This window comes from Electrona antarctica, assembly GCF_951216825.1.
Source record: "Electrona antarctica genome assembly, chromosome: 2".
NCBI lineage: Eukaryota > Metazoa > Chordata > Actinopteri > Myctophiformes > Myctophidae > Electrona > Electrona antarctica.
In genome coordinates, this window is record NC_136807.1 from 50124144 (window position 1) to 50135907 (window position 11764).

General features: G+C 42.3%; 1 protein-coding gene and 1 pseudogene across 3 annotated transcripts in view; one reads left to right on the plus strand and one right to left on the minus strand.

Moving 5' to 3' along the window:
• LOC306933939 (actin-related protein 8-like) overlaps positions 1-11764 on the minus strand; it is a 105476-nt pseudogene that overhangs the window by 60107 nt on the left and 33605 nt on the right. The window contains exon 7 of the transcript in view: positions 11589-11684. The product of the transcript in view is annotated as an actin-related protein 8-like (transcript). The remainder of the gene's footprint in view (positions 1-11588; positions 11685-11764) is intronic.
• On the plus strand, positions 1771-9895 carry LOC306938078 (uncharacterized protein). 2 transcript variants are annotated; one of them, XM_079522093.1, is made up of 9 exons: positions 1771-1928; positions 2100-2179; positions 2270-2480; positions 3535-3731; positions 3822-6098; positions 6639-6677; positions 7468-7503; positions 7618-7764; positions 8524-9895. In XM_079522093.1, exons 1-9 carry the CDS (start codon positions 1795-1797, stop codon positions 8751-8753), a joined length of 3351 nt encoding a protein of 1116 aa, XP_079378219.1. In that variant the 5' UTR covers positions 1771-1794; the 3' UTR covers positions 8754-9895. The 2 variants fall into 2 exon arrangements, with proteins under 2 accessions (XP_079378219.1, XP_079378220.1); XM_079522094.1 differs by lacking the exons at positions 1771-1928; positions 2100-2179; positions 2270-2480 and adding exons at positions 3085-3179; positions 3355-3434 and having other exon boundaries at positions 3525-3731.

Genomic DNA, 11764 nt, shown 5'->3' on the forward strand with positions numbered 1-11764 from the left:
TGGGGGAGGGGAGACCAACAGTTTGCAACGAGTTCTGTCAGTAAGGCTCAAGGCTTTTGTCACATGATAGTGCATCATATTAGGGGTAAAAGGTACCACTTTACATTTTGCAATAATAATAATTACTATTATTATTATTAATAGACCGTAGTATTAATTAACAGGTTACATGCAGGCATCACTTTAGAAGTAAAAAAATACCTTTGTACATAATAATAATAATAATAAACCATAGTATTAATTAACAGGTTGCCATTTCCTTAAGGTTTACAGGTTAAACACTTCTTATTCTTATTTTTAAACACCATAACATCCCCTCTTTGAAATTAAATGTAAGGCATTTGTACATTATTTGCTATTTAGAGATATGCTGTGTATTACAGCCTTGTGTAACATTACACAACAAACAATATTAATAGTATGACTGCTCTATTTTTTGAAGCCTATTCTACAATTAAATAATTCACACCTGTGTTAAGTGAGGGGCACTCTTATCATTGTACATCATCATGACGTAACATGTCTTTGCTCATGTTGCATTATTAGCCATATTTATAAAGCGTATAGTGGTTGGTGGTCACAGCAATGAAACGCGTGGCTCATCAATGAAGTTATCAGACAGGAATGAATGAATGTTTATTTGCGCATGCGCAGGTAGATGTTAGAACACAAGGTAGACGTGCACGCAGGCACGTGATGACGTCAACATAGCTTTGCATATATAGTCAACACCCCCACTCAAAGAAAATACGGAAATATCATCCCACTATAATCATCAGTGAATCCAATAGCATATCTGTATCCGTCAATATCTGCAGGCTCTATTGGGCCAGCTAGATCTGTATGCACTAACTCAAGAGGGGCTTTTGCCCTGGCATCTGCCTGCCTGTTTCTGTGTTGAGTAAACTTGCCCTGTGTGCATACCTCACACTCCGTACCCATCCCAGGAGTTTGACCCCCTTTTTATTTTTTTGTATTTATAGTTTGAGTCTACAGAAACAGGATCAAGAGGAAGGTCAGGAAGCTGGATGACCCGGCAAGATGGTGAGGCATTAGCAAATTTCAGCATAAGATGTTCTTGCGATATATCTGTATTTATGTGTTAACTGACAATTGGTTCGTTATTGGTTTATTTAAAAGGTTTATTTTTTTAAATAAAAATGTCAATGTTTTTATTAGGAAGAAAACCCGGATCGGATCTTAAAATAGTAAAATGAACAGGACGTTGACATTTTTATTAAAATAAAAACCAGCACTGGGTTTGGTGAAGCTCTATATTGCCTGAATCAACTTTCTTTGCATTCATTTACTTACTAAAAAAGTGACTTTGTTTCAGAATACAATGTAAGTCAATGAGGAGCATATTTTGAATTATCAATTTCTAATCACTGGAGCAATTATTTTTGATTTCTTGTCCACTTTGGAGTTACATCATGGTAAGGTAACTATACAACCCAAACCTCTACAAAAGTGGTCTTACCCTTTCAAGGTGTAATAACCCTGTTCTTTTGTTTTCCAGGATTTCCGTGTAGGGGAGAGTGTCCTTGGCCAGTGGACAGACTCTCGCTACTATTCAGCAAAAGTAACCAAAGTCAACGAGAAAGGTTTGAATCACTGAAACTGTCACAAAGACAGTGTTGTAAATTGCAAAACACACATTAACCACTACTTTATACGTAGGCTATTTGAAAGAAGCCGACCTACAAGCTCACAACGCTGAGCTTGCAGATCTGCTCATACATTTTAGTACTTATCACCACTGCATGATGGCATAAAGTAGACATAGTATTAGTGATGAAAATGTCCATGTTTCTCTGTGTGTTGACAGCAGGGACATGCATGTTAAAATACTCTGATGGGATGGTGTGTTCTGTCAAGAATGTGAACATTAAAAGAAAGCTGCCAAAAAACAAGACCAAGAAGTCAAGGTAGGTCACCAAGACTCCGGCCAAAACACCACTGACGTGTGTTGAACAAAGACAAAATCCAGCTCTCTGTAGAGGATTTCAAGAATCATAACAAGTAATACTTATGAAAGCGATTGAGTGAATATGGCAGCTTTAATGGGGAGATGACTCTATTGTGTCCTGCCTCTGCAGAAAGAAAGTGGTGAAAGCTCCATCGGTCACCCCTCTGCCTCCTGCTCTCACAGCACATGAAAAGCCAGAGCCGTCCTCAAGTGAGTAAACGGGGCTGCGACTCTTGTCAGTGCGTTGTAACTTTTGCAACTCAAGTGCACATTTCTGATCCTCACGTTTGATTCTTACAGCTCGTGGAAGGAGCAAGTCTTCAGAAGGCCCTCTCCAGCTCAGCGCCAAGCGCTCACGTGATGACTCTCTGCCTCTTCCCGAAGACCGTGTTCTCTCCAAACCTCCTAGTGTCCCCGCTATGCCTGCTGCTCATCCACTGCCAGACTCTGACCGTGTATCTGATAGCCATTCTACCGCCACAGCACAAGACAAACACCCCTCCTCAAGTGAGTAAGCGGGGCTGCTACTCTTGTCAGTGCGTTGTAACCTTTGCAACTCAAGTGTACAATCTGATGCTCACGTCTGATTCTTACAGCTCGTGGAAGGAAGAGGTCTTCAGAAGGCTCTCTCCAGCTCAGCACCAATCGATCACGTGACGACTCTCTGATGGTGAGAGGCATTAGCAAATTTCAGCATAAGATGTTCTTGCGATATACCCGTATTTATGTGTTAACTGACAATTGGTTTGTTATTTATATGGGTTTTAAAAGGTGTAATGACCCTGCTATTTTGTTTTCCAGGATTTCCGTGTAGGAGAGTGTGTCCTTGGCCAGTGGACAGACTCTCGCTACTATTCAGCAAAAGTAACCAAAGTCAACGAGAAAGGTTTGAATCACTGAAACTGTCACAAAGACAGTGTTGTAAATTGCAAAACACACATTAACCACTACTTTATACGTAGGCTATTTGAAAGAAGCCGACCTACAAGCTCACAACGCTGAGCTTGCAGATCTGCTCATACATTTTAGTACTTATCACCACTGCATGATGGCATAAAGTAGACATAGTATTAGTGATGAAAATGTCCATGTTTTTCTGTGTGTTGACAGCAGGGACATGCATGTTAAAATACTCTGATGGGATGGTGTGTTCTGTCAAGAATGTGAACATTAAAAGAAAGCTGCCAAAAAACAAGACCAAGAAGTCAAGGTAGGTCAACAAGACTCCGGCCAAAACACCACTGACATGTGTTGAACAAAGACAAAATCCAGCTCTCTGGTTGTAGAGGATTTCAAGAATCATAACAAGTAATACTTATGAAAGCGATTGAGTGAATATGGCTCCTTTAATGGGGAGATGACTCTATTGTGTCCTGCCTCTGCAGAAAGAAAGTGGTGAAAGCTCCATCGGTCACCCCTCTGCCTCCTGCTCTCACAGCACATGAAAAGCCAGAGCCGTCCTCAAGTGAGTAAACGGGGCTGCGACTCTTGTCAGTGCGTTGTAACTTTTGCAACTCAAGTGCACATTTCTGATCCTCACGTTTGATTCTTACAGCTCGTGGAAGGAGCAAGTCTTCAGAAGGCCCTCTCCAGCTCAGCGCCAAGCGCTTACGTGATGACTCTCTGCCTCTTCCCGAAGACCGTGTTCTCTCCAAACCTCCTAGTGTCCCCGCTATGCCTGCTGCTCATCCACTGCCAGACTCTGACTGTGCATCTGACAGCCATCCTACCGCCACAGCACAAGACAAACACCCCTCCTCAAGTGAGTAAACGGGGCTGCGACTCTTGTCAGTGCGTTGTAACTTTTGCAACTCAAGTGTACATTTCTGATCCTCACGTTTGATTCTTACAGATCGTGGAAGGAAGAGGTCTTCAGAAGGCCCTCTCCAGCTCAGCGCCAAGCGCTTACGTGATGACTCTCTGCCTCCTCTCAAAGACCGTGTTCTCTCCAAACCTCATACCACTACTTCTCTGCGTACTGCTGCTGTCCGAAGCAAGGGCAAAGACTGTCTTGTCTCCAAACCTCAGACTGACCCTTCTCTGTCCTCTTCAGAAGAAGACTATTCAGGTGCTCCTGACCAGAGTCTCCAAACATGCCTGGATGACGTCTCTCCAGTGTCTTACCTGAATGACAAACCATATGTTCCATCACACGATGAAGATCTCGATGTGTCTGACCTGGGTGATGCATCATGCGAGGATGACCTGTCTTCAGTGTCTGACCTAGATGACAAAACATATTCTCCACCACACAACGAAGAGGTCGATTCAGAGGAGTCTGACCTGGGTGAGTTAGAGGAGGACAATGTGGTCAGAGACGGCAACAAACACCTCTCGGAAGACACGACAAAGAGGCAGGAACGTCACGGTAATGAAGAAGCAACCGTCGGTAGTGACAGAAGTACTCTTGGTTCCCATCAAAGAGCCTCCGTGTCCATTCCTGCCGTAGAGAAGAAATGGGACGGATCTCGTAGGTACACCAAGAAACAGTACTGTTTGTTTTGTGAGGTACCTGTCATCAAAATTGCAAGGCACTTGGAGAATGTTCACAAAAAGGAGAGAGAAGTAGCATTAGCAATGAATTTTCCTAAGGGTTCTAGAGAAAGGCGAAATCATTTAGAATTACTTCGTAACAAAGGAAACTTCGTACATAATGCCCAAGTTTTGGAAGCGGGTACTGGTACATTGGTCGTGCGGAAGCAGCCACAAAAAGAAGTAGAAGGGAAAGACTACCTGCCCTGTGTGTACTGCCAAGGACTACACCGCAGACATGCACTGTGGAGACACATGCGTAATTGCATTGCTAAACCAGCCGATGAGAAAGCCCAACCAGGTAGAGGTCGTGTTCAAGCCCTGGGTGCCTATGCCTTACCCCACCCCCGCACGGTGCCCGATGGACTCTGGAAAGTGTTATGTAAGATGAACCAGGATGAGATTGCAAATACAGTGAAATCAGACTCGTGCATTTTGAGGTATGGAGAGTATCAGTACAACAAGCACGGATACGATCCTACAAAACATGAATACATCCGCCAAAGCATGAGGACGCTGGGTCGACTTGTTTGTTATGGCAGTGAGGTAACTCATTTAAAAACTATCAAGGAATATATCATGCCACAGAACTTTGAATACACAGTCAAGGCAGTCTTACACACAGCAGTAACCAAAACAAGAAAAAAAGAAGCTCTATCACTTCCAGTACGGCTTGGACAAGGCCTGAAGAGAATCTCTATGATCCTGGAGAGTAGTGCACTCATCAGTGGGGACACGGCAGCAGCAGAAGAGGCAAAGACCTTCGGAAGAATATATGACGCAAAGTGGAATGAGGTAGTGGCAGGGAAATGTAGGAGGAAACTGGATGAGGCAAACTATAATACCCCTTTGCTCCTGCCCCTGACAAAAGATGTCAAACGACTGCATGATTTCCTGAATGAGCAGCAGCAGCAGGATGTTGAGGACCTGAAGTGTGCACAGACAGTGGCGAACTGGAGGAAGCTGTGCAAGGTAACTCTAACTCAGATTCTCCTGTTCAACAGGCGCAGGCAAGGGGAGTTATCAAAAATGCCCCTATCTGCATTCCTGGAACGAGTTCAAACAGAAAGTCACGAAGACATAAACTATGCTCTCTCTGACCTTGAGAAAGATCTGTGCCGACACTTCTCCAGAGTCGAAGTGAGAGGAAAGAATACCAAGAAGGTGCCCATCCTCCTAAGCCCACCAATGGTAGCATCACTGGAGCTGCTCTGTGCAAGCAGATCAAAATGTGGCATCCTCGAAGATAATCCATATATGTTTGCTACACCCTACAAACCCACGTATTATCGAGGGTCAGATACTCTCAGAGATCTGGTCAAAGCGTGTAATCTCAAGAATCCAAATTCAATGACAGGTACAAAACTCAGGAAGCAGTTGGCAACACTGTCCACTGTATTGAACCTGAAGGACACTGAGATGGACCAGCTGGCTACTTTCATGGGCCACAACATAAGAGTCCATGCCAAATTCTACCGTTTGCCAGAATCCACCACTCAGCTTGCTAGGATCAGCAAAGTGCTCATGGCGATGGAGCAGGGGCGGGTTGGAGATTTCCAGGGCAAAAACCTGGAGCAGATCCACATAGATCCAAATGGTATGGAGTTTTTCTTTTTTTTTGGGGGGGGGGGGGGGGGGGGGGCTTGCCTTGTTTTAATGTCACTAAAAAGTTTGGGTCCCCATATATTTTGTTTTTAAGTAGGCCAAAAATAGCTAAACATTTCATGAATTTGAAATTAATTTAAATGATAATTCCGCATTTCATAGCCCCGTATGGATGATATGCACTCTTATGACTAAAAAACCCTCCACTGTAACTGGGTAGCGGCGTGTTTGGCTTTGTTAGTCATAAGAGCATATCAGCCATACGGGGCTATGAAATGGATTTTCAAACGGGAGAAATAAGCGACCTTCAGTCCCGGGCTAATTTCTATTTCGGGTCACTGGCTAAAATGTTTGGGAACCACTGACCTAGGGTACTCGCACTGTACAAGTCATCAGCTCAATTTGTCCGATATGTGGCTCTGATACAAAACACAAACCATGTTTTTTTATTTCATTTACATTTTACACTCTGTGTTTGAGCTTTAAATTGGCATACAGTATTTAAAGCAGGTATGAACTTTTATCTTTTCAGAATATGCATATGCCGAGGAGTCTGAGGAGGACATGGAAGGTATGTTCTTTGATTCATCTTCTATTACATATTTACAGCAACCACACTTTATCTGCCGTTCCTCCATTGCTGTTCTTGGCCCATGTGTTCTTGATACATCTCCAGGAGAGCGTCTTCCATCTCTATTTGAAATTGACTCAAAATATATTATAGATTGAGACGGCAGACATTACATTACACAGAGCAGTGGTTTTTATTGTCCGGGACCCCCAAAGTGACATGTATTAGCCTGCAGACACCCATTTGTAAACATCTTTTCTTTTTTATTATTTTTAACGTTTTTAGCAGTGATTCTTAAGGGCCACCCCCTTGTTGACATGCATTAGGCTACGTAACCCCATGTAATGGCATTTATATCCCTTTTAGCCCAATTTATATTGTAAAATCAATGTTAAATGGATAGTTCACCGCCAAAAAAAACTATTTTCACCCCATAGAGTTGAATTCATGGAGATTATTTTCTTTTCGTCACATTCCTAAGTCAATAATTTGGTTCCCTTGGGGACACAAAGAGTTTCTCCCATGGGATGGGCGAGTAATCCATAGAAAAACAATCATTTTAGTCGGAGTGTACAAATGGAACCAATTCGACCCGTCAGGGTCCATTTGGTTCCATTTGTCCACTGTCAGAGTTACAGACCCATAAGGGTCCATTGTGTTCCTAACTATCTAGATGCCAGACGGAGACTCATTCAGACATTAGTGTTTCCCCTCTGTATGAGATGGAGAGACACAATCATATTTACAGTCCCTTTACATGCAGATTAATGTTTATCTTGTCTTTCTCTAGTTTCTGGTGTTTCTGGAGAGACGGAGCCAATCAGAGGTGAGGATATTGTACCCTTACCCAAATGCTGCCTGTTAGGGCTTCATGTGTCTACGGCAGTGGTATTTACAGTCCCTTTACATGCAGATTAATGTTTATCTTGTCTTTCTATAGTTTCTGGTGTGAGTGGATCAGCAGAAGATGGAGAGACACAGTCGGAGCCGGATGAAACAGTTGCTAAAGGGAGTGGGTCGGTTGGAGAGGGAGAGACGCAGGGAGAGACACAGTCGGAGCCGGATGGACACTGGGAGCCAAAGACCGGTATGGACACTCGACAGTACATTGTGTGTGCGGTAATGTCAGCGTTCAGGAAATCGGTCTAAACAAATTAAACAAGACCATACTGGCAAATCAAAAATTGACTGATCTATGTCCTGTGGTAGAAATTAATGTAGCTATTACTGATATCATCAATAAAATACAATCAAATTAGACTATGCTCATCTTTTTTTATACAATTTATTCCACATTTGCATTAGTAATAGCAACACAGTTCACAAGTCTATCGACACATTGTGCATTATTTACATCATTTACGTACTAACGTGCAGTCATGTGCTTGGGTCTATCATTTTTGGTCTTAAAAGTCCTCATGTTAGCTGGTGTCTGAGAGCATCTATCACAGCTGTCAGAAACGTCCAGGTATATTCTCGATAGTCTGACCTATATTCAGATGAATACAGTACAAAGACAATACAAGTACCTTGTCTTTGTACTGTATTCAATTGAATATAGGTCAAATAGGCTTTGCAAATTATCACATTATGTTTTATCCAAGTTTTACAAAGCGTCCCAACTTCACCGGAATCAGGCTTGTATTAACCTCTTGAACCTCATATGGGTATCCGGAGTCCCTCAGGACTCAATGCTAGTCTTTTCTGTTAGAGTGGGGGAAAGCTTCGGCTGAAAATAGCTGATCGATTGTGAGCTTGTCGATCTGCGATTTTCAGTGGTAGCTTTCCCTACATTACCGTGATGGGGTTTAAGTGATTAATTTCTTTTATTTTTTTTATTTTTTAGGACAGCAACAAAGGAAGAGGAGGCCCTGGACAGCAGAGGAGCAGGCAGCAGTGGAGAAGCACCTCAGGACAAATATCCTCATCTACAAGGTGCCAGATAAAACGGCCTGCGATAGATGCCTCGCGGCAGAGCCGGGACTTAAAGAAAGGGACTGGAAGGCCGTAAAATTCTATGTGAAGAACAGAATCGCTGCCTTGAAAAGAAAGATGTCGGGAGGAGGTAGACAGTAGCGCTGACAAGTGGGCGGGGTTTACTTGTTCCTCTGAAATGAGCCCATTCATTTTCTCCATAGACATTTACATAATTAGAAGAAAAACAAACACTAAACAAAGGGTATTAAATTTCACAGGATCAACATAGACTTTTACAAAAAGCTATGGGGAAAATGAATGGGCTCATTTAGACCTTAGTTTTTACTATTTGTCTATTTTCTATTTACACTTACTATTATGACCCCGCTCCATTGTAATGATGCAGTGGAGAGGCTTCAGTATTGTTTGTACTGCCGTGTTTGGTGCAGTCTCTGCTTTACGTTCAATTTCTAAGAATAATAGGTCTGGGTGTGCCTCCTCATGAACCACTGTAGTTTGTTCAAACTAAAGGTCAGTGTTTTGCCAGTGTGCTTCCTGATAATGGTCAATATGGTAACTCAGGGTGATAACAAGCATTAATTATAAGCTAAGCGGAAAGAGCATACCTTATATGCACTTCTTGGTTGGTTGTCTCTCTTCATCACGGGATCAGAGACATGGAGCTTTGGAGGGCTGTCAATCCTCTTTAAAAGCAAATAGTCCCAGCCTCCATCCATTAAGCCAAATCTTGTTTTTGTTTTTGTTTTTTTGGTTTAATGTATGTTTAGTCTAATGTTTACTTCCCTGAGCTATCAGATGTTAATTTATTTTCAGTCCATTAGCGTTCCAATAATGACTGAACCAAATATTGCTCAAGAGATTAGGCTATCTGATGCTGTTTTTTTCCCACGTGTACACAATTGACCATATTCACATGGCAGCCATATGACATGACTAAGAGCAAAAGGGCTGCCATGTGAATATGGCCATTGGTTTGAAGGGTGATGTTTTTCAGTGGCCAAGGATGCTACATTAAGCGTGACTGTACTGTATGTCCATTCTTCGATTGTTGGGGGCATATGCAATGTAGCATGACGTTTGGTTATCATTGTCAATTCAAACTGAAGGTCGTAGGCTTTGATACCATTGAGTGTGGCACCAGCAAATGGATTTGTGTCGAACAGTGACCTTTTACCATCATGAGATCCATGTCTCTGTCCCTCTGTATGTATGTATGTATGTACCAACGGTTTTGATTTATTTTCAGTTCAATGTCTCTATCTTGTTTTATAACTCTTAGGTTGTTGGCCTTTTAGTGTTGCTTTGCTTCAGTTTGAAGTGTATCTTTCACTAATACTCGCAATAAAAAGCTTTGCTTTACCCTGTGATACTGTCATACTTTAGAGGGATCAAATGAAAGAATATTTAGCGTTCAAAGGCTGTTCATACTGTATGTAAGGCTTACTCCTCAATAAGTTGTGCAGTTATTGACTATATACTCAAGGACCCAGTGTGGATGTACATGTGCTGTTGTGTAACATTGCACTGTGAGACCTAACAAAAATAAATATTTGATTGTTCATTTGTGGTTGGAAAAAAGCTGCAGTAATGTTGCACTGATGTTGCACTGGAGTCAGGGCTGTCACACCAAATTCTGGGCCCTGGCCTGGGTACCAGGATTCATTGCGGGCCACCCATGAATGTTCTTCATAGGGGGAGGGCCCAGACTGGGAACACTTTATCAGATTGAGTGTTATGATATGGAGACCCCAGAAGGAGAGTAAAGTCTGAAACTGTTATTGAGTGTTGTCCCCAGAAAGAATGGACTATCTGTTTGAGTGTTATGATATGGAGTCCCCAGAAGGAGAGTAAGGTCTGAAACTGTTATTGAGTGTTGTCCCCAGAAAGAATGGACTATCTGTTTGAGTGTTATGATATGGAGTCCCCAGAAGGAGAGTAAAGTCTGAAACTGTTATTGAGTGTTGTCCCCAGAAAGAATGGACTATCTGTTTGAGTGTTATGATATGGAGTCCCCAGAAGGAGAGTAAAGTCTGAAACTGTTATTGAGTGTTGTCCCCAGAAAGAATGGACTATCTGTTTGAGTGTTATGATATGGAGTCCCCAGAAGGAGAGTAAAGTCTGAAACTGTTATTGAGTGTTGTCCCCAGAAAGAATGGACTATCTGTTTGAGTGTTATGATATGGAGTCCCCAGAAGGAGAGTAAAGTCTGAAACTGTTATTGAGTGTTGTCCCCAGAAAGAATGGACTATCTGTTTGAGTGTTATGATATGGAGTCCCCAGAAGGAGAGTAAGGTCTGAAACTGTTATTGAGTGTTGTCCCCAGAAAGAATGGACTATCTGTTTGAGTGTTATGATATGGAGTCCCCAGAAGGAGAGTAAAGTCTGAAACTGTTATTGAGTGTTGTCCCCAGAAAGAATGGACTATCTGTTTGAGTGTTATGATATGGAGTCCCCAGAAGGAGAGTAAAGTCTGAAACTGTTATTGAGTGTTGTCCCCAGAAAGAATGGACTATCTGTTTGAGTGTTATGATATGGAGTCCCCAGAAGGAGAGTAAAGTCTGAAACTGTTATTGAGTGTTGTCCCCAGAAAGAATGGACTATCTGTTTGAGTGTTATGATATGGAGTCCCCAGAAAGTCTGGCATGAAAGTGTGTTATGGTGTCCCCAGAAAGGTGGAATACCTGTGGGTCCCCAAATGGGAGGATTCAGTCAGGTCTGGGGGGAAAAGTATTGAATATTGCTAATTTAAAGTGATATTCTGATTCCTGATTTTTTTCTGAGCATGTATGATTTTTCTCAGAGGCGTACCATGTCTAGAAAGGGGGGTTCCCACATGGTAGTGTCCAGTCACGGGTCCCCAGAATGTGACCTTTACATGTATGTGTGTGTGTGTGTGTGTGTGTGTGTGTGTGTGTGTGTGCGCGTGCGTGCTAAGAACGCTAAAATTGTTCTTTGGCATTTGTAATAAATTACCTGTAATTTCTCATCTCCTAGTCGAACCTGGTACAGAAGAGCTGGGGCTTCTGGGAAACGTGTGCGGAACTCATGATCTTGTAGTCCTGATATGTCCTTTTTTGAACAGAAAAAAAAAAGTATTGTATTTGTGTTCAAAGTCCTAAATTTTTTGTACAAGTAAAGTATTTTCAACT